The sequence below is a fragment of the Biomphalaria glabrata genome, chromosome 7 (assembly GCF_947242115.1).
Source record: "Biomphalaria glabrata chromosome 7, xgBioGlab47.1, whole genome shotgun sequence".
NCBI lineage: Eukaryota > Metazoa > Mollusca > Gastropoda > Planorbidae > Biomphalaria > Biomphalaria glabrata.
Genome location: NC_074717.1, coordinates 3,618 through 28,002, shown reverse-complemented (window position 1 = coordinate 28,002; position 24,385 = coordinate 3,618). Strand labels below are relative to the sequence as shown.

General features: G+C 35.3%; 1 protein-coding gene across 8 annotated transcripts in view; it reads right to left on the bottom strand.

The window, feature by feature from the left end:
* The window catches only part of LOC106051924 (phosphorylase b kinase regulatory subunit beta-like), a 49,213-nt gene extending 28,519 nt beyond the window's left edge, over window positions 1–20,694 (bottom strand). For 2 of the 8 annotated variants that reach the window (XM_056034677.1, XM_056034684.1), the window contains exons 1-7: window positions 14,280–14,821; window positions 11,391–11,544; window positions 9,232–9,376; window positions 7,970–8,069; window positions 7,547–7,654; window positions 1,581–1,640; window positions 358–494 (exon numbers count right to left, since the gene is read on the bottom strand). In XM_056034677.1, the coding sequence (XP_055890652.1) occupies window positions 358–494; window positions 1,581–1,640; window positions 7,547–7,654; window positions 7,970–8,069; window positions 9,232–9,376; window positions 11,391–11,490 (650 nt within the window). In that variant the 5' untranslated portion in view covers window positions 11,491–11,544; window positions 14,280–14,821. The other 6 variants (XM_056034682.1, XM_056034683.1, XM_056034679.1 and 3 more) reach the window with 6 other exon arrangements.
* Window positions 20,695–24,385: the final 3,691 nt, after the last annotated feature.

The window sequence follows — 24,385 nt, the reverse complement described above, 5'->3', positions numbered from 1 at the left end:
GTTATAGCTAATAGATATGTTTTTTGTTTGGTGTAATGCAAAAATTGTAAGACCAATTTCCATATGGACAATAAAGATTATTATCATTATTATTACTCTTCCATTGTTCAAGTTACTGCATGTATCTCCATTGTTATAATTACCTTGCTCTATGTCCCCATTGTTATATTTACCTGGCATGAATTTCTGTGCTTCCATTGTTATATTTACCTGGCGTGAAACTTTATGCTTCCATTGTTATATTTACCTGGCTTGAAACGTTATGCTGCTAATGTTATGTTTACCGGCATGAATCTTTATGATTCCAATGTTATATTTACCTGGCATGAATCTCTGTGCTTCCATTGTTATATTTACCTGGCATGAATCTCTGTGCTTCCATTGTTATATTTACTTCCCCTTTCCCACATCCCATAGTCAGGGGTTCTATAAGCTCTCTCCACATAAAACACTAGATTCTGGATGAAATTGACTTCATCTGTTGAATAAATCACCTGAAATAAAAGTAGGAAGAATTCAAAGAGTAGCTCGTGCTTTTAAAAGCAACATTTCCACAATCATGAAATAAAAAATTCAACATTTAAAAAGGCTTAGAGAGATTACAATTTTTTTTTTAAATCAAGGTTGCCTTTCATGACACTGTAACAATGCAGAACGGGAGGTTAAAAAAAAAAAACCTTTTCAATAAATACCAAGAATAAAGATAAAAGATTTTAAGAAACCAAGATATTGTTTATTTAAATAACAATATGAGCAGAAGCAACACGTGCAAGTAATGACGATGACAAAACTTATGGGCAACTCATCAAACATAAACATTATATATATATATTGACACGATTGGATGTCTGGCCACTTTATACATATATTGACATGATTGGATGTCTGGCCACTTTATACATATATTGACATGATTGGATGTCTGGCCAATTTATACCTATTGATATGATTGAATGTCTGGCTACTTTATACATATTAATATGCATCAAGTATGGCTACAAGTAATGATGATATTGGGTCTGGCAGAGCTGTTATCACTGACAGCAGAAGGGGCAAAGCTGAGCAACTGGCACATAAACCAGATAAGCTTCAGGTAGAAAAGGCTGATTAGCCTTAGCTTGCTATCTATCTAGGAGAAGAAAAACTCTTTGAATCCTAACTCGGCTGCCTTGTGGCTATGCCAAACATGGGAAAGGCCTTAGGCAGTCAAACCTGAGGAAAAATCAGGAGCTTGTGACATTAAGGCAGCTTGCAGCACACAGTGCTACATGCCGGCATAACCTTTGACGTCATTTCATCCCAAACAGCACCTGCGTTCCTGAGTAAAAATCAGCTTTTTTTTTTGGAGACGGGGGAAACTGTTATGTGGACAACATTGTTCTGACCATAGCTAATGATAGGCTATCAACTAATTTCAATGTGATGATCCATTGTTGCTTCGTGACTGAAGAGGTCATTATTGCATTATATATTGTTGGAGAAAAAAAAAAAGGTTACAGAAAATCCCCCCCCCCCCATCTCATTTTTTTGACATTATAATTGTATAATTAGAAATTAAAATATCTTGTATTTCTACTTACCTGTAGTCCAGAAGAAATCATTTGACTTAGAAACAAAAGATATAGTGCAACAGCATCTATCTGTAATACAATAGAAATATCATTTTTTATTTATTTCTTGTATGACACACAAATGTTCCATAAAGTTCAAGTTAATATTAAAATGTTGTAAATCTTGAGCTATGCTAGTTAAGTATATTTGTTCCACCTAAAGTGTGCTTAAAGACCAACTGAAGAGGTTTTTTTCGAAATTGAGATAGCGATTGATTCAGACAGTAGATAGCATCAAAGTTAGTTCCTAAAATTTTGAGATTTTAGAAAAGCGTATTTATATTAGAAAAAGTAATTTGAAAGTGGAAAAAATAACGAGATTTGAAAATCAGCTTCAATGGCCGAAACCGGAAGTGACGTCTTGTAATGGACTGAGAAAATGTAAATAAAAATAGACATGGCTGGATACGTTATTGGTAGCGATTCAGATGATATACTTATCTAAATCTAGCTGTCAAACAATTTTAAATGATACTTATCATGGAATGCACCAAAATGCCCCGAAGATAACTCTTCTACTTTTTCTAAATATATTATAGAGCAGACTATTTAATTAATATAATTATTATTGATAGATTAATAGATAGGACAATAGGACTAGTGACTAGACTACTGACTACTCACTAGTACTTAGACTACTAGGCCAGGGGCGTAGACAGTCACTTATGACTAGATCTAGATAGTAGTAGATTCTAGATCTACTATAAATTATAATAATAAACTATACTAGTATACTATAAGTTTATTTTAATTTTTATTATAACAAAACTAAATGGATAGATCTATCTATCTCACTCTAGATCTAATTCTAGCAAGGCCTTCTTTACACTTTTACTAGTCACTCACTAGATCTAGACTAGTTTATATAATAATAATACTTGACTTTGATTTGTAGTAATACTAATAGAGTTTAATACTTATACTAGAGACACTAGAGTAATAGTTTATAAACTAGTAGATTTAAGTAGATCTAGAGTAATCTAGACTAGCCTCTATCTATGTTAAGTCTAAGCCCTCTAAGCCCAGTCGCCAACATTTTTTAATGCTTGAATTTGTATATCTCTGTAATAGTACTAGATCTAATTGTAAGAGTAGTAAGACCTAGTACCTAGTAATGAGTAGTGTCCTAGCATAAAGATTATTCATAGATATAAATAACTATAATATTATATTAGTCAAGGACTAAACCTAAAGCCTAAGCTAAATCTATATAGAATATATTTATAAAAGATCTAAAGAATTCTAATATAGCCCTCTACTAGCCCTTACTATACTTATTAATAAGTCTAGACTTTAGATCTAAAAAATAATAAGTCATCATTTATATTGGTAATATTAAATATGTGACATGTCTTTAAGTCTTAAACTTAAACAGGGTCGGTCCTAACGATTGCGGGGCCTTATGTGAAACTGATTGCGCAGGGCCTAGTCTGGGTGGGAATAAGGATAATAAGTGGAAATTAAGCTTTTGTATTTTTTTTAAATTTGACTTTGAATTTTATTCAATCTTTACTAAGTACAAGATTACGATCAAATTCACTTTACTTTACGAACTTTGCAACCTATGGCATATTAATATGCCAGTCACTATTAAAGTAAATAAAGTATGAGATTTCCAGGTTTTATATATACCGGTATATATATATATATATTGCAATTTAACAATTACACCTAGAATTAGCGTGGGGCCTATGAAAGTGCAGGGTCCACTGCGACCACATAGGTTGCAGTGGCTTAAGACCGGCCCTGGTCTTAAATATATTATATTGCCTAGGCCTAGACCTAGATTGGAGTAATTTATTATTATTAAGAACAATAAGAGTTAGATGTTAATGTTAGATCAGATAATCAGTATAACATATAATATATATATATATAACCACTAGTTCTATATATATGTATACATTATTAAGTATAAATGTTAATAAATACATTTTTAAAAATCTATTTTACAGAAAACATATGACATGTGGCATACAGACAAGTTTACTAGATGGATCTTTCATCATTTTGGAAATACAAGAAGAGTTAATATTCCCTGTTTCTATTGTGAAACAAATCACAGAAACATTCTACAATTTTATTTTATATAATAAATACCAATAAATGTAAATACAAATTCACATTTTAATAGAGTTCTTCATTATACACACAACATTATTTTAGTATGTTCCTTTTCACTTGCTAGGTTTAGACAAAGCTTCGAATCAGGATTTAATATTATTATGTCATAGCCCAAAACTCTAGCAGGATGTTAGTTAATGGCAGTGGTCAATGTTTGAACCTGAGACCACAGAGAAGACAGTTCGGAGCGCAAACCACACAACTTTCTGCGTTTCGAAACGTATTGAAATTTTGATCATTTCTATGTTATTGCAGTTTTGAATTTCCATTGCAATAACATTTGACTAGAGTAACACCTTTAGTAAAATCACTAAATTTAGAAAGCCTTCAGGACAGAAGGCTCAAAAGTAAAGTAGCAATAATACATAAAACACTGAACCATAATCTTCAAATACAAAAACAAAATTTAATAAAATACTCTGAAAGACACAAAGATAAAGGCACATTCCTCGTCCCATATGCTAGGACAAATTTGTACAAATACTCCTTCTTCCCTAGTGCTATTAGAGCATGGAATGGGTTGCCTGAGCTAGCCAGGAAAACCAGTGACTTGGCAGAATTTAAGTCATTGGTTAATATGCATGACTAAATGCATGACGCGTAGGACGTAATCATTTTCTTTTTTGAAGTAACGTCTGTATTATATAAGTGTACTACAATAACTACATTGAATGAGCACAACATTGTAATTAATGTTGTTTTTTTCCCCATATTTGGCCTATTTAGGGACGACTATAGGTTAATAATCGATATTAAGTGTATAGATAGAGTATATAATTTTAAACTTTGTTTTTCTAGATCTAGGCCCAGCACCTCGATCGGATCAGTCTAGATAGATCTATATAGATAGGTCTAATCTCTAAATATCCAATAGGCCTACTACTATTACTAGATCTATTTCATCTAATTAAATTTTAAAATTAGGTCTACTTCATACATCATTAATGATCTGAGAAAAGAAGATCTAGCTCTTGATCAAAAGCAGTAGATGTAGAACTAGAATACGCCTGAAGCAGTAACATAAGCCATAAATTGCGTAACTTGACTAAAACGAATTGAGGCGCGCGGTACTGCATGGGCTGAAACGCTGTTCGCTTGACTAGATCAAGAATAAGCCGACAAACAGTAGATCTAACATGCAAAGCCATAAATTGCGTGATTTGACCTAATTTCCCCAACTCTAACATCCACTTTTTATAAATTGGTGTGTTTTAGTCGCCTTTGTTTTCAGAAACTGAAAAATTTGACCTAATTTCCCTTAAACTGCGTCATCGACCTTGGTTGTCCGGGAAATACTGATCTCGAATGGCTTCGAGATTGTGAAATTTAATAGTCCCCAAAACGCACATTAAATTGCTTATATCTAAATAATTACAAAGAATATATGTCTAATATTTCGTATGTATGTTTTTTTAAGCATTATGAAACTAAAAAAAAGTATTACACCGGTTTCCGCGTCTGACCCCAAAACCTCTTCAGTTGGTTTTAAAGATATAACATAATCTGCAAAATGATATTGAGAAAATTTTATGAAATTTTCAAGCAAAACCATTTAAAACTTTTTCTCATGTCTCTTGATGCTTTAAATCATTGATAACTTTTTTCACAACTTAAAGCCATTTGTATTAGTCTTCTGCTGCTTTGGTGATCCTTAGTTCTAAAAGCTAAGTATATTTAGTTTCTAAATCTGACATGTATAAAACACTTAGATATTTAAACAAACAAATAATCATGAGTCTCACATCCATATTTGTCCATTGGCAGAAAGTGTCAAGGCTCCACATCCATAAAACATGACATGACTAATGACTGTATAAGTATAGAGTATGATATTGTTATTTGTTCAACTATTCCAGTAGATTCCCACCCCTTTTCAACCTAAAATAAGCACAACTAGATGATTTTCCATCTGTCATGATCTTTTCCAGGTGAAAAGAAAGGAAAAGATGCAGCCTTGTCTCTCACAATAGTTTCAATCTAGTCAACCAGACTTGTTGAAAGTTACAGTACTGATAATGTTACATAGACTCATAGTATCTATCAGAGTTGCACTAACATTGTAGCCAGAGCAGTGTTAATTTCTGTTGACTGCAAGAGTTCTTTAGTATGAGACAATCTTTCACAAATTACTCACAGGTTCAACATTTGTTGGTATTATTCTTACCAACTCTAAAACACAAAGTCTATTATTTTTGTTTGTAACTTTAGTCTGGGATGACAGATCAGGAATCAGTTATTAATAAGATTGATCATGTTGAGCTCAACAACAACAGCACAAAAAACTATTATTTAATGGATATCAGCTCATATAGAACTAGAAGGAAATGAGAAGGCTGACACACTCGCCAAGAGTGGGAGAACAAACTCACAAAAACCATTGCACTCTGTCCAGAAGAAATGAAGAAACTAATGGTAAATAAAATCAATGAGAAATGAACAAGCTCTCATCCAAATCACAAGAAAGATGATGCCTATTATAAGCTATCCCGACAAGATCAACATCTAATCTTTTGACTCTGGACCGGACACAACAGAATCAGACAATATATGGACTGGAAGCACAAAATTGGAACCAGTGAAATCTGCCCATGTGGAGTGTAACCAGAGAATGCTGACCATGTCCTCCAAGACTGCTCTCTTTACCAAGAGGCCTGTACAAGACACTGGTCCCAAAACACCCCAACAGAAAGAAAACTATATGGAGAGCTCCCTGATTTGGAAACCACTGCGCAGTTCATCTCATATATTGGTCTAGTCATCTGAACGCTCCAACATAACAATAAGATCATTGGAGGGAAGCAATGTGATTGTACACCAGACCCTGCTGATGCTACTTGAAGTATGTAAAGAATGTTAGCATCAATCATACACACCAGCTGACTTTTTAATATGGTATTGAATTGTTCAAGTTAATTAGTAACTTAATGACTAAAGAACTGAAAATTATTTCCTCCTAGCCCAAACCTAATGGAGGATGAGAGAGCATGGTGACAGACTTCAAACCCAGAGCCATCAGTCCAAAGCAGGCATTGGCTAATTTTGGCAAACTCATTCTGCGATTTTTGGATTGAAATAGATCAAATTTTATGTCCGGGAATTTGACTAGAAATCAGTAATTAGACTCTTAGAGCATTTTATTAAGTTATGTTTTTTATTGTTAATTTATGGTTTAGTTTGTTTATGTACTTTTGTTGCAATGCGAAAAGTCTTTTTTGATCCTGAAGTCTCTAAACATAGTGTTTCACTGACATAGTTGTTGACCTCATTGCTTTTTTAAAGACTGTTCCAGTAGTTTTATGTTTTCTGGAGTTGAGGAATCCAAAACAAAGGATATCATTTATAAGCCAGAATAGAGTTACACAACATTTCTATTTTTGTTCTTATTAAATTTGTAAACATTGATGTTGTTGTTTTTTTCTGAGACCCCTGACAAATGATATAAAAAAAAAAGCAGATCCATTTTTGTCAAAGAGGTCGGGTCTTATGTCTGCTTGGTGGCAACTGACAGTTGATGACTGGTGTGTCTTTTTTGCATCTAAATAGTAAAGCTATTTTCTACTCAGGATGTAAGATCTCCACCATTAGGCATTTATCCTATATGCTCTGTATATTACTCATATTTTCACTTTTTAGGTGTTAAACTAAGCTAACCTGTTTAAGATTATTCATTTTTAGGTTTGAATCCAAGCAATCATGCACTATCCATAAGACATATGCCATTGGCGTTTTACATTAGGTAACTAATAGTTTTTGTCTTTGAGTATGGCTGATTTTTTTGGCTACAAATTCTTGATGACAAAGAAACTACTTACTTGCAAATGTTCATACTCTTCATCTCTGTAAGTTGGATCACCAGTGACAAGGTCAAATGTAGAGTGCAGGGCATATGCTGGACTTTGATTGGATTTGAATTTTTCTACCTTTGGAAAAGAAGAAACAATTCATCTCAAGTATAGTGAAAATTTGATCAACACTCAAAACATTGAGACAAAAATTATTTATTCAACTTGGCAATAGTTTCATTGGTCAAAAGGTTAGGGTTATGTTTCTTGACATTTAATTGAGAACAATGATGAATGTTCTTTTTATCTAAAAACACATAAGTTAATAATGCTATTTGATTGAGAATTATCCAATGAAAGATAAGTTAATAGTGCAGCCAAAGAAATTTTATACCACAAATAAATACTTAAAATATTAAATATATTAAGCTTTGTTCTAATCAAATGACTCACTTTATCTGCCTGTCGTATCCAACATTGCAATATACCCCTCATGGTTTTAACAGCAGCTTGGCCCAACTCATGAGCCCTGCCCTGGTCATCATCAATCTTTCTGAATAGAAATAGTCAAACAATTAATAATGTGCGTAAAAAGAAACTCATTTTCAATTAGTCATCAAAAATGTAATAATTTTGATAGTCAACATGCACCTAGTAAATAGTAAGTATATACAAAAACAAAATGGACTCCTATAATTCTTTGAGCTAACCTTTGTAACAAACCTTAGTGACACAAACTTAAGTTTTAATTCTTTCTAAGTCTCAGTTATTTTTTTAGCCCAAAGATTCCTTATCACAGACAATGGAACACCCCTGGCATTTGATTAAAAGTGAGACATTAACAAAGGATTGCTATCTATTTGTGTCAAAAGCTGACTGAAATGAAATTATGTTTCTGATTTTAGTGAAGAAACTTATTTCTGTGCTGATTTTTGTTCGGTGTTTAAGAAAAACATGAAATGTACACATTTATTAGATAATCATTGCATGATCTTTACTTGGATGACATTTTGATCAAGTGTAGATACAAGTGGATAATTACTAAAACAGTTTAGAATTAGGAATTATAAATAGCTAAAAAAAAGATAATATTATACAACCCTGCGATTAAAAAATTTAGAAAATTGACATATTTATATTATAAACAGTTTAACACAAATGTATTCCCAAATGGTTCAATATCTATTAATTTTCTCTCATATAAATCTTTCCATAGGAAATGTTTACAAGTGGAGTTACTTTTACCTGAGATTTTCATTATATAAATCTTTATCCCTTCTAACACTAGGTACTCACCCCACTCCCTCTCCAATAAATAAGCATTAGGGCAAAATACATTTGAACAGATAAGAAAAAAAATTTAACTCATTTAACTTAAGAAATCTATGATTAGTAAGGCTTAATTATAACTACTGATGTTAAATGATTTCGCAATATTTGAGATAAACTAGCATCTTGAGTTTGTTGTCCCTAAAATACAAAACAACTCATTATTAAAAGTCAATTTAATAGGTGACATATTGATTTCTGTTAAGCAAAATGGCTGCATAAGCATTTAGAAAAAGAACTTTCTTTAACGAATTTTGTGTAGTTTTAAAGTGAGTTTTCTTTATTATATAAGTGACAGACTTTGGGGGAAGAAAATGGTTGCAATCCTGAAAAAAATATTAATCTAGCTTAAAAATACTATACATGAAATGATATTGCTGAAATACTTATAAGCTTGAGCCAGTGACCAAACAGCAACTGCACAGTAAATAGAATCCCGAACATGAGCTATTCTATTTGTATTCTTGTCAGATCCAATAGAAGGAAATAGACCATTGATAGGACTCTGGTATCGCAAGATTTGATGTTTTACTGGAGATAAAATAAAATTCAAATTAGGAACATTTCTAATCAATACATAACATTTTGAGATAAACAGAAAAAAAAAAAAAAAAAAGAAGAATATATTAAATCAAGAAATCTTGAATCACAATAAATTAACGAATCAGAGTAAAAGAAAAGATGGAGGACTGTCTCTGCAATTGTCCAGAGTTTAAGCCCTGTCCACTTCCATCCCCAACCACCCTGGAGGATGTAATAATCTTCATTTATGAAGGAATGCCCAAATGTTAAATTGGAAATCATTTTTTGTTCTGCTTGAACTATAATATATTATGGGCTATAGCTTTGACATTTTTTATTGTCTTGAGCTTTGCTAACACCAGCAAGTGTTCATTCTATATTCCTTATTACATCAAATAGCTTTCATGTATACACATCTTATGATGTTTTATTAGTTTTTCTTTTCAACTTTGATATGTCAGTGCTCTAGACTCTTGATCTGGTAGTTGACTGAAATGATCAGCTCCAAGTGTAGTCAAATTAACCAAAATTGACTGTACTATTGATAACTACTGACTTTAATACTAGTGGAATAGAAAAGTACCAGACATAACATATTGCTGGTATTATTATCTCCAGGTAACTAGTTGAAGCCTGAGTTATAGTCTATGAAATCATCATCATCACTCCTTTGAGTTCCTCATGGAACATAGAGCCTCGACAAAAACACACCACTCTCCACGGTCTCTTGCTAGCTTTTTGATGGTGTCCCAGCTCTTCCCGGTCTTCTCTGCTTCTTCAAGTACACTGCGTCGCCATGTTCTTTTTGGTCTTCCTCTGCGTCTTGTTCCCTGGGGGTTCCACTCTAAGGCCTGCCTAGTCTATGAAATAGTTTACTGTAATTGCTGAATCATTTCATATGTATCAAGAAATTACACAGCAATGCAATGAATAATGAACACTTAACCGGATTTGTGTATCTCATCCAAACATTTTTAAAAATCCTTTGCACAAAGCTTGCAAGGGAAATGACCTTTAACTATATAAATGTTTGTCAATGAAATATCAAGAACTATGGAGAAAGACCAGAGAGATCAAAAGATTAAAAAGGTAGTCTTAGAAAAACTAGAACTATTATCATGAAAGAACTGACAATCAGTCAATTTTAATTTTATTACCTTATACTGTGACATTGCTTGCTAAAAATGAAAGATAATACAGAAGAGACAGGCAAACTATCATATCTTAGCTGTTTAGATTGTGCTGGCTATCAAAGGATTGTCTGTCCATACAAATACCTACACTTTCCTTTATATGTGAGATATGTGGCTGAGAGGAATCAACCACTTGACTATCTATCAAGAGGGCTCGAGTTTGAAATCTGACTCAAGCGGAGTTGTGTTTGCTCAGTGACTTAAAGCAGCATGGAAACCTTCTCCCAGATACCTTCTCCCACTATTGACTAATACTTTCTCCCACTATTGACTAATACTTTCTCCCACTATTGACTAATACTTTCTCCCACTATTGACTAATACTTTCTCCCACTATTGACTAATACTTTCTCCCACTATTGACTAATACTTTCTCCCACTATTGACTAATACTTTCTCCCACTATTGACTAATACTTTCTCCCACTATTGACTTATCTTCAAAAGAGATTGAATCATAGCCCAATGAGCATGCTTTAAAGATGCGCTACAAAAAAGCAATTCGACTCAATTTAAATTAACAATTTTGTTAAGTGAACAATGTCTATGCCACAGATATTCAAATTTTCCAATATGACAGATGCCGGATTTGCAGCATTTTTTTTCGTTGAAAATTGTAGGAGATTTAAGGAGCACTATGAGCCCTGCAGATAGAAAGACAAGTCAAAAAGTGATTTTGAAAACAGAAACACTCACAAGTTTTGAATATGTAAAATGTATGGGCAAGAGTGAACTTTGTTACAGTGATGTTTTGTTCCCAGTTATGGGGATGTTTTGTTGAATGATTATGGCAATGTTATGGTATGGATGTTTTGTTCATGAAGAACTTACAGAGCATATAAAAAACATCAAGTTTTATATTCAGCATATGAGGTTCCTTTTCTTTGGTCACTAAATCTCCTATTCGTGCATCTGGACGTTGTGTCTTCATTTTGTTCTTGTGTTTATTTATAAACACGTGTCAATGAATGACTGGTTCAACAATCTGTACAAAAGAATATGTCTATTGAAAGGAAATGACATTCCAATATTAAACAAACAAGATCAGGTTTCAAAATCCTGAAATGTGACAATTGGTTAGAGTAAATACAAATGATAGCAAATAAGTACAAGCCATCTTCTATAAACATTTATGGCATATTTTTGATGAAATATTTAAAAAACTGTGTAAACAATGAAATTTTTTTTGAAAAAAAAAAAAGAGCTGCCTTTATGATTCATATATTTCTTTATGAAAGTCATAAATGTTGGTAAGGTTCACAGTTTAATCCCCTACCATTAAAACAAGATAATTAACTCTAAACTTATTGAAAAACATTTTATATAAAAAAAAAAGTTTCTATTTTTAAAAAACTAGTATCTAAATCTACATCACAGTGAAGCTAAAAGTCACAATTAAAATTTTTGATGGTTTGCACACATGAGAATTCATTGACCATTCTTACAGACTTCACATGTTGCAACTTAAACATTCAGACAACTAAAGAAAATAAAATAAACTTATCCATTTATCTGTTGGGTAAAGGTTGTAAACTTTCGCCCCCACACATGGCAAGGGAAAAAAAAAAACCACTTTAGTTTGATGTCGCTAAAACTCCTTAATACAGAGGTGAAAGCTGACCTTGTTCTATCTTATAGTAAGATATTCACTTTCAAAATTCATCCTTCAAGTTACAGCCTTTCTCTTAACAAACTGCTAAGAACACTTGCTGACCAGAAAGAATGGAGGGATTCGCTTTGACAAACTGTCACAAAATTAGTGACTTTGTTCTTGTAGTGGTTCCATTGTCTGTTCACCGTGAATAAAAGAAATGTATGTGGGTGTTTTGCAAGTTTACGACCTAGCAATAAAAGTATCGTTTTTTCTTCAAATTACTCTTTTAAAGTTTTATTCATTTTTCCCATGAATGCTCCCACTTCCACCCTGTACCAATAGTAGGCCTATAGAAAATTTTTCCTTAACTAAATATTGTGCTCAAAAGACAGAGATTTTCATCTATTGATGATGCCATCATATTTGTAAACAATACTTTTTTAAGGAGAAAGATGCTAAATATTTTTTTTTTGTACCCCATGCCGTGTGTCAACTTATCCCTGTGTGGGGCTAAATTTCACAACCTTTACCCAACATCAAGAGAATCTTTTTCATGTTTTAAGATTTCAAGAAAGCTTTTGACAGAGTATGGTATGGGCACTATGGACAGCAATGGAAAAGTACAGCATAAATAAAAAACATTAAAGTAATTCAGAAACTCTACAAGGAGGCCACTAGTGCAGTGTACTTCAACAATACATTGGGGACTGGTTTAAAACTATTTGGAGTAAGACAAGGCGACCTACTCTCACCAATTCTTTTCAATATCTACATTGAAAGGATAATGGAAGATGCTCTCAACGGCTATGAAGGTACCCTAAGCATTGGAGGAAGAAGAATTACTAATTACTTTGAGGGTGACATAGCCTAGCAGTGACAGAAAAAGAAATAGCTGAATTGGTGATGCGCATAGACAAGACATCTGCAGCATATGATATGTAAATAAATGCGGAAAAAAAAATTATGACCAATAGCCAACAGGGCTTTCAAAGGGGCATCAGTATTGGAGGTCAAAAGATGATAAGTGTCAGCAGTTTTAGATACGGTACCTCTGAGATTTCGTCTCAGATGAGGGAACCAAACCTGAACTACTGGCCCAAATTGCACAATCCACAGCAGCACTTGCAAAACTCAAAACAATATGGAAAGACAATATATATAGTTCTTGACACCAAAATCAGACTAATGTGCTTCCTGGTCATGGCTACATTCTTATATGCTTGGGAGTCTTGGACGCTGACAGCAGAGTTAGAGGATCCTAGCAATGGAATTGAGATGCTACAGAAAGTTCCTAGGAAGCACATTTAAAGACTGCATCACAAACAAAGAGATTCAAGACTGGGTTATTATGGCGATGCAAACTAAAACTCTAATAGCCACATTACAAGGTCTTCTGGGCTTGCAAAGATCTTCCTTCAGTGAACCATACCAGGAAAAAAGAAAAAAAAAAGGAAGACAGCATAAAAGAATTGATGAGCCTGCCATTAAAAGAGGTTCTATCCAAAAAAGACAAGTCAGTTGACAAATCTTGTGTGGTGCCCCAATGGTCCAAAAGACTAAGGGAAAGGGGAAGGTGAAGATCTAGAATAATGAATATAGTGACTTATGATAAAGACTTAGATCTATAACTTAGAATAATAGATGATTAGATCTAGATATTCTAATCTAAGATAATTTAAGTTAAATGTAGATCTAAATCTAATCTACTAGTCTAGATCTATTCATTCTATTTTTCTAGATCTAGAAAATCTAGATCTAGTGTCGTAGTGACAATCTAATCCAGTAGTCATAAGCTAAAACTAAATAAAGACTTAATAAAGTTATCTACTTTATTATTATTAGTTAAGTAAAGTAAGTACAAGTTAATGTAATATTGAGTAGCTTCATTGCCATCACGTACATACTGATACTTTACATAGTTACTCATAGTAGAATAGTTCATTTAATTGTCAATTGTCAATAGCATATGCCTTAACTACTTTAAGTTTAATTTTAAAAGATCTCAAAACATGGCCATCCATGCTATTGGCCTATTGCTACTTTGACTTAGAGTCTCTAGTAATACTTAGTCGACTTAGTCATTAGTGAGTATTAGTCTTAATTTAACTTAAACTTAACTTACTTACTAACTAATATAAAACTAGATCTAGAATCTAGATCTAGTCAATCTAGAATATATTTTATTTTTTATTTGAGTCTCTAGTCAACTCTAGTCTCTAGTGACTCTACTCTAGCTCTAACTCTATGACTATGTGAGTAGATCCATGACTATACTATGGGTCAATGTCAAGTATGTGACTATCGTCTATGTCTATGGGCAGTATTGAGTATGCCTGTATGGCTATGTAATTGTAAGTATGTTTAAGTTTAATGTTAACTAGAATAGATCTATCATTCATTCTATGTTAGTTACTTAGATTAGAGTCTACGAGCTACTTATCTACTAGACTAGACAGTATCTGATTATTCTGAGTATGTATGGCTAGAATCGGCTAGATCTAGAGACTAGACTCTATATAAATATTGACTATATTGTCTATATTATAAAGTTAATAAAGGGTAGACATGGACTAGTCACTAGAGTCTAGATATGTCTGTTAAAATTTAAAAGACTAGATGATGAGATCTAGATCTATATCTAGACAGTATCTTAATTTAACTAGAATCTAGTTTCTAGAGTCTCTGATAAATAAAAAATTTACATTGTTTTTCAGCTAGTTCGGTTAAATTTATTTTTATAGGTTATGGTGTACCACTTTAACTTTAAAAACTTACTAGTTAAAGATGTCTAGACCTACATCTATACGGAACAAATACTGAAATAGACTAGACTATCTATGCTATATAGCCTTAGTGCAGGGGCAGAACGAAAAGGGGGGGGGGGGAGAGAAAAGTGATATCGAATAAACAGGTCAGAGGTGTACGCGTTTGGAAAGGCGTTTTAAGTTTTAAGGCAGGCCGTTCCATTTACTGAGAGGCTACTCTCGAGCTTGGCTTGATTTCCTATCAAGGGGGCTCTAAATTCGACACCAGTGGCGTAGCTAGGGTGGGGGGAGAACTTGAAAATCCCCCGGGCCCCCTCATGAGTGTTTTTTTTTTTAATTTAAAAATTAAATATTACGCAGGGGCCCCCAAATATGTTTTATTAAGCCCTCCCGGGCCCCAAAACGGTGGAAAATTCCTAGGTACGCCCCTGTTCGACACCCAACTCGAGCAGAGTTGTGTTTTACTGAGCGCCTAAAAGCAGCACGGATACCCCCCCCCCCCCCCCCCCCCCCGCTGAAGACGCTGTTCCCTTAAACCTTTAATGTGACAGTGTCAACAAATTGATATTTTCCTTGTATCTAACATTTGATTTTTTTTTCCTGTGAAAGAAGATCTCTGAAAAATGCAAAATTCGAGATTTTTCTCTGACTGATGTGAAGGACGAAAAACTTAGGAATTAAATTTTTATTTTTCAGATAAAAAAAAATATTTTGGTCACCTAAATTTGCCCATTTCGATTTTGGCCCACTACTTTCAAAGTGTGCCCATCACTGGGTTAGATACTTAGATTGCTGGATAACTTCAGAAAAGATTAACAAAAAAAAGACATGAAAAGATTAGATAAGGGCCGGCCTTAGGCATAGGCAAACTAGGCAGCCGACCATGGCCTCCGATTGGTGGGGGTCTCGCACAGGAGAAAAAAAAATTGCGAAACATAGAACTCTATACTGACTATATTCTATGGCTCTGTGTCTAGCAGCCTAGCTCCAGGTTTCTGATACTATGACTCAAGTTTATTCGCGAATGTTTAGATCTGTTAGACTACATATGTTTGCGAAGACCATTGTTTCTTCCTTTTGGTGAAATGTTATTTCTAGTCTGGTGATCACGAATCGTCCATGATGGCCATTATTGTTATCGGCGTTATATGATTTAACAATTCATGAAGTTTGTGCTCTTCATCTAATAGTTTTCTGATCTCAGTACTGTTTTCATCAAACCAGTAATGATGCCCTCTCCCCATAGGTTCGAGTATGCCTGATGCTGTGCTATGGATAGCTTCTTTGAAACATTCCCAGCTTTTATCTACATTTGATTCAGCTAGAGGGGTGGACTTGACGCAGTACTCTATCGCATCTGTGAGCGACTTTTCAATTTTGTCATCTGCTAGTCTGGCCGTGTTTAGCCTTTTTTAGGGGTTTAGATTTTTGTGGACGTCTCTTTGGTTGAATGCGAATGTTGAGTTTTGTGATGATGATTCAAACCAAATCAAAAATAGAATCAGCAGCTATCAGGGACTTGCTATTTGCTGACGACTGTGCCATAAATGCGTAGGCTACTCTGAAAATGATCTGCAGAGCATCGTCAGTGACTTCTCAAGAGCATGCTCAGACTTTGGCCTTACCATTAACACAAAAAAGACTGAAGTCTTTTATTTGTCTGCTCCAGGGAAAGCCTACTCGGATCCAAGCATCAAGATTAATGGACATGATATAAATGCAGTGGACAGATTTACGTATCCTTGGAAGCACACTCTCCTGAAAAGGAAAGATCAATAATGAAATCGACCTGCGTATCGCCAAGGCCAGTGCATCCTATGGCAGACTGTCTTTAAAAAAAATATATATAATTACGTCCTACGCATTTCACGTGCCAATCTATTCAGGTAGACCGACAAGATGCGTGGTCGTATCTATTTTATTTTAATTATGACTTAACAGTTCTTGTTTAGATTACGACTTAATTTAAAACTGTTTTCATTTAGATTATAGCTCTTTTCCTTTCTTTCATGATTTAAGAGACTGTATTGCTACTTCATTTTTTTAAGTTTATTATTTAATTTATTTGTATTAGGAAGTTAACAAATAACGTAAATTTGATCCAAGCTTTACAATGTATATCCGTATATATTAAATGTGCGATTCGTGTGAATAGCACATTATTTGTCGAGCTCTATCAGTTCAACGATGCAAATATTTTTGCTAGGAAATGTCATCTAAGTTAATACAATTATTGTATGAATATTTCTATTAGACAAATAGGACATACCTATATATAAAAGCAACAAAAACGTTGCTTCTGAATATATTTTAATTTTTTGTTTTAAATTAACTTTTGGTTTTGTGAATATAGTCATTGCGACTTTCGGATCAAAGCATCTTTCCAAAAAAAAAGAGTAGAGTTGTCCCTGAATCATATGATTTACTGGCAGACTTTAGGACAAGCGTGGCTCCATTTGTGTAATGTAGGGCCTATAGTAAAGCCTAGAAACATTAGACATTCTATTTCTCAAATACAACATGATAAGCCGTGATTGGTAAACAGACAGTAGGCTAATTAGCTACATTTATATGTGTTCAACTTCATGTCCCTAGTCATCACATTTACTGATTCGATGTTATGTGTAATTTGCAGCAATTTGAATGCTTCAAGTTACAATAGCTGCTACGTTGTTTGTTGTGTTATTATACATGTGATGTTTCGAATTCAGGTTTTTTAATAACTTATCCATTGGCATTTGCCTCCTTCAGTCGTAGAACGACTATGGTTTATCTCAGAGCACACTTCCTCATGTTGATGTGGAGCCCTATTTTGGAGAGACACTCCTGTCCACAGATAGCGCAGGTTAAGTTGGCTTTTGCTTCGGTGGTAGAGGAGCTGGCCGTTTTTCGGATTGTACGTTTTTCTTCCTGAGCTGAGACCCATGTAGGCCTACTTTCACTGTCCATAGCTTTCTTGGCCACTGTCTCTCTCCATCTGGTGCGGCCTAGAGCTATGTCTTCCCAATTGTCAGTATTGATGTTCACTGATTTGAGGTCACGTTTTATTACATCTATGTAACGGAGGCGGGGGCGACTAATACATCTGTTGATGGTCTATTTTGTTGATAAGTATATATATGTTAATGGTGCATTCGAGTCCATATGACACAACAACAGAATGAATCAAGAATATACTTAATAACGCAGGCTGATAACTTCAACAATTTAATGAACAATAAAAAGGGCACAGTCCTCTGTCGTCGCTAGCCTAGCGTCGTCCTCTTAGGCGTCTTGTCCGTTATTCTTCTTGTTCGTAATCCTACTCTGTTCTTACTCGTCACATTACTTAGGAAAAACCCGATTCACATCAACTTCTACGCATCTTGTGTCATTACACATTGCAGAGAACCCAATTATTTTGTTTTGCTATAACTTAATTTTTAAACCGAAGCTGAAACCGAACGTTAAATTGAATCGAACCTGACTCGAACTTTATAACATGGGTTCAATTCCCATCTCTAAGAATCACGTTGGCGTCTTAAAACCTAAAAGCGTGTTGTCTGACCCCATCGCAATGTCGGTGTGGATATCAGATAATCGGCAGGTCAAAACATTCGGACGTCTCAATCTTCGTGGTTTTCAGTCCTTGGACTATGATAATTACGTCTCCAATAAGTTTAACAATGATTTGTTAGCTATTTTAAGTTTCGGAAATTTCCGCTTCCGCCTTGTGTCCTTGACATCAAATATGACTGTCAACTTTTAACTGCATTGTGGGCAGTCTTCTTAGCCACTCAAGTGGAACATGTGTGTGTTGACCCGACGTTTTTTGATTTGCCAAGAAAGTGCTTCTCTTTTTAAGGTACAAAACATTAAACGACATATGAAACAAAATAAAATATTAAAAAAACTGGGTGTCTGGGTTTTTCTTAGTTCAGGCTGCAAGGAAAAGATTTCTAGCATAGACTCATATAAGTCTATGATTTCTAGGCTCACACATTCGAGGCTTTAGAAATTTTATTGCAACAAGAAAATATGAGCCGCGACCAATACAAGCTGAGAGCCATTTTCCGTCGAGTGGGTTAAAGTGCTGGCTGGCAGTGGTGTACGAAGTGAAGGATGATCAGTAAATAATGTGACCAAACATGTCACAATACACATTCATAGTATATATATTATACGTGCGTATCATGTATCTAATGGCACACCTAATAGTAATACTATCCCCTAATTAACACGAACCCGTATTACGTCGCCTGTCGGCCAAGCCCCCAACATTGTTAGCGTAGCAATATTTCCACTCTGGCTCTCTGTTTGAACCTTCAGTGAAGTCCAGTAGGGAATCGGCGCCTACGTGGGCGCCATTATCCCGTTGGTAGTTAGAAAGGCTTTTATCCAAAAACCAGGCCTGGACAAGAGAGACACATCCCGAGTCCTGTCTGAGGACTCCCAGCGGTAGACAGCCATATTGGTTGAATGGGCTAAAGCCGGGCCGGGTACACAGCGCACTGTTCCTGGACCCCACTCGCTACAAGTGGCCGAGAACAGCGCTGACTGTAACCGTCACTGTTCCGTGCAGGGACCGCCACTCCAGCCACGGGTCTCTGATGACGGCCCCCTTTGTGGAACGGCGTGGCGGACTTTTTGGACTGGTGTGCGGGCTACTTGTTCCATCCCCCTACCCCGAGTGAGATAATAAAAAAAAAAAAAAAAAAAGCTCACCCAGGGGGTCTTGCAAGCGCCTGGTTCGCTACTCGTACTTAGCCTATCTAGTTCCACTACTACACGTTTTCACCGGAGGCGCCACGCTGAGGCGACGGGTAGCTGGAATCCTCCGGTCTGTTTGAACCAGAAAATAGCACTTCAACGACTTATTTACACAACGACGGATCGAGGAGAAATGTTACACAACGAAGTTCAGCACCAAGCCCCAAAGACGGGAAAAAGAAGGACGTCATCAAACTTAAAAAAAACAGCACCAAGTGGCGTCACCTACACAAGAATTCGTGCCTACGCATCACCGACTAATTGCAGAGCTTAAGGGCACCGCTGGCAAAGACATGTCCCAGTAAGTTCAGTCATCATAGAGTTTTATATTAAAAAAATATATATATATGGTTCCCACGCTGAAAAAAAAAAAACATAGGTTGGCCATCAGAAATATACCTTTTTGTCTCTAGCACTTGAAATGAGACTGGAACATTTTAACTTTGTGTTTGTCCATGAAATCGGTCATGTAAACAGATAATTTTACATGCTTTAATTTAATATACCCTGTGTGACTGTTACTTCAACAAGCTATGCACCAATAACGTTCCCTAGTGCTATTAGAGCATGGAATGGGTTGCCTGAGTTAGCCAGGAAAACCAGTGACTTGGCTGAATTTAAGTCATTGGTTAATATGCATGACTAAATGCATGACGCGCAGGACGTAATCATCTTCTTTTTTGAAGTAACGTCTGTATTATATAAGATAAGATGCAAATTAAGGTCTACTAGTCTACTATGTCAATAATTATAAGATTGATCACACGATTATTATAGGCAGCCTAGAATCACGATTATTTTATCGTTTGGAAAAAGAAAACTCGAACTGTAGGCCTGCTTCGATATACAATGAAAACAAAAAAGTCGCTAGCAATTTGATCTACGCTAGAACTGTATTATAATAATGATTTAAAAAAAATAAAATACATATAGAACACATTTTGTGTCCTTGAAAGAAAAAAATAAAAGACTACAGTCTTTCCCCTTTGTCACCGGGAGTACTCCCTACCAACACAGTTGACCACATTGGGGCGGGTTCCAACGTTGACGTGTTCCTTGAATACTTTGCACAAAACACCTTGGCGATTTGTTGCTACGCCGGAAGCCGTGTGTCAAAACTAACCAATCACATCTTCCTTTACTTTCAAGTTAGGTTATAGTCTATTATTATATTATAGCGGTCTAGATTTCACTGACAGTGATCAGTGCTCATTACTTCGGTCCACTAGATTAGATCTAGATCTATAGCTTAGAGTAGATTAAAATTAGAATCTAGAAAACTATTTTGCTGTTGCTGTTTATCACACCTGACACGCCAACTCGGTAGCGGATTTTTTTTTTCACTTGCAATAACGTTTTGGTCTTAACTTAGGTTACTACAATCGGGTTGTTCCACTGCAAGTCAAAAGTCTAGGTCAGTGTTCAAAAAAACATGCTTTTGGGGGAGGGGGGGGGGGGGGGTTTGGAGAGAGAGAGAAAGAAAGAGAAATATCGATCCGTTCCAATTCAGTGTAACAGATAGGCCTACTAGAATTTACTGTTAAGTGGGGCGCATTTCAACGCCTGTTTATTAGAAGTTTAAAAGGAGAGAATGTTCCGACATAAATAGACAATCAGAGGCCGGTGTTTAATACTAGTTAAAATATATTTACTGTAATTAGGCTAATTATTGCATAGGCTAACCAGCTATAAGCCTGTAGAATGAAAGTTTTCAATGATATGTTTTTGGAAAGTAATATTGTCTCCTAAATTACGTGGCATTGTTGTATACTAGTTGAGTTAGAGAGTATGTTAGTTTTGGTAGATTATATTGTGTATTCCAGTGATGCCCAAAGTACGGCCCGCGGGACGTGGCTTCATCCGGCCCGCCGAAACGTAGGCACAAAAGTAGAAAATCCTCCCCCCTTCAAAAACGTTAGGGCCTTCACGTTTTCTCTGATGGATTGGTACCTTGATCTTTAACGATTGTATGAGTTTATGAAATGGGACTCTGAATGTAGAATCTACCAGGAAAAGTGAATGGATCTTTTTTGTGGAACATGATAATAAACCAACATATTTGTTTTGTAAATAAAGTCTCCAGTCTGGCTGTTTGAAAAACATCCTCCAGTCTGGCTGTTTGAAAAACATCCTCCAGTCTGGCTGTTTGAAAAACATCCTCCAGTCTGGCTGTTTGAAAAACATCCTCCAGTCTGGCTGTTTCAAAAACATCCTCCAGTCTGGCTGTTAGAAAAACATCCTCCAGTCTGGCTGTTTCAAAAAACATCCTCCAGTCTGGCTGTTTCAAAAACATCCTCCAGTCTGGCTGTTTCAAAAAACATCCTCCAGTCTGGCTGTTTCAAAAACATCCTCCAGTCTGGCTGTTTCAAAAACATCAACAGCATCTACAAGTAGCATTATAAAACAAATAGGAAAGCCTTTTTAGTTTGAGCTGCGTCTAAAAGATTGGTCAAACTACGCCTAGAGATTGGAGGATCGATGGGAATATTAACCCAAAAAGAGACAAGTAAATAAGTTGGTGGTAAAGGTAGCTACAATGTTGCTCACATTTTAAGTAGGGAAATGAACCAATTTTTAGACGCGTAAAAAAATAATAGACTTAAAATATCCCATTAATTAATACTAGATCCAATATTTTCAAATAGTTTCAGGTAAATTTGGATTTCATTTTTTTTTTTTTACCTTTTTGTTGATGTGGCCCGCGACACGCTTTTCGAAAGTTAAAATGGCCCGCAGGTCGAATTCGGTTGAGCATCATTGGTGTAGCCTATTGTTTTTTAGCGACGGTTAAAGGAGTGACGTAGTCAGACAGACGAATGACGCAGGAGAATATGCGAACAAAGAAGAACGATGTGGTTGTAGCTTAGAAGAAGGTTGATTAGTATTAGAGATAGATAAGTAACTGCGGATAAGTATACAAGACAGGCATCCCAAGTGTTAATAAATGCATCATTTACAGTGGTAGAAAGTCTTGAGTACGTTCATCTTATTCATTGTAATGTTCTTCGGTTGATGAAATAGTGGATTTGCATAACACCCAAGATACTAGCCAGAACAGCAAGTGTGGGTTCGGAGGGGTCTCTATCTGAACACGTTGAAGAAAACACTATGTAGAATTGATGTACCTTGCGGCCCATCTCAACCCAACGCCTCTGCCTGTGTTTTTTTGTTTTTTTTTTATTGTTTTCAAACCCAATTCAATACACAAATGATCCATCAATAAACGCAAAAATAAATGACTTGTACGAATAGAATAGCGACTTACATTTAAGTATTATCCTTGAATAAATTAAATACAATGATGATATTAATATATCATAGCTGGGCCTGCCTTAGATAATTAGAGGCACAGCAGGCGACCTGATTATACTTGACTCTTTTTTTTTTCTATTTTTTTTTCTGTTAAAATTTCATGTGATTTGTTACTACTCCAATGTTTCAATGGATGTGCACTGTGTCTTTTGGATTCTAATGTTGGTCTGGATTTTAATTTGTTTGGAAACGTGTATATCAGTGGAGTTTTGTGGTAAGACGCTTGACAGTATGGACAACACACCCGCCATCTTGGAACCTAATAACGAGCCTAAGCAGGCTTTAACCGAACAAATCCCTAGTGTAAAACATAAGAAGAGAGGACGTAGAGGAGGAATACGAGTTAAGTGTAGAAGAAGAGGACAAAGAGGCTTCCTTCCACCCATCGTAACAGGCAATGTTAGGTCTTTACAAAATAAGATGGAAGAATTGACAGGTTGCTGTGAACATCTGTATCAATTTAGAAAGTGTTCCTTAATGTGTTTCAGTGAAACCTGGCATCAGGAATAAAATTTGTGACCCTAACATTGAACTTATGTGTGTCACACTTAGGCCTTACTACTTGCCTAGAGAATTCACCCAGGTGTGTGTTGTTTTTGTGTACATACCACTGACGGCAGACACAGCGACTGCGTCGGAAATAATTTTTGATGTGCTTCACAATGTACAATCAAAACACCTAGACTCTGTATTGTAACAGGAGATTTTAACAACCTGAATATTGACAACACACTGTCAATATTGCCAGTACGTCTCCATCCCCACAAGGCAGGGTAGAACTCTCGACAAATGCTACGTAAACATTAAGCAGGCTTACAAATGTAAAAGTTTGTTCCCACTTGTAGAATCTGACCGTGCATTAGTCCATCTTTAACCAAATTACAAACCTACTCTTAAAACTACAAAGAGAGTTATAAAAACGGTCAAGATGTGGTCTGAAGAGGCTGTAGAAAAACTACAAGGATGCATTGAGAAAACTTACTGGGAAATCTTTATTGAGAACTGTCCAGACATAAATGGACTAACAGAAACTGTTAACTCGTATCTATCATTCTGCGAGGAGTTAACAATTCCAACAAAAACAATACAAGTCTATGGAAACAATAAACCCTGGATGACCAAAAAAATCAAACACCTTATTACTGAAAAGAAAACAAAGTATAAGGCTAGCAACGAAGAGTTTATTAATGCTAAACATAAACAGAGAAAAGCAATAATTGAAGGGTAAAAAACATACAAAGAAAAAATTGAGAATTTCTTTGCAAATAACAACTCAAAACAATGCTGGGAAGGATTAAAGAAAATAACAGGCTGCGCCTCAAAGCGAGAACGAATTTCAGTGGATGATGATGAGAAATTCGCCAACGAATTTTTATTCTCGTTTTGACTAAGAAGATTTTGTTGAT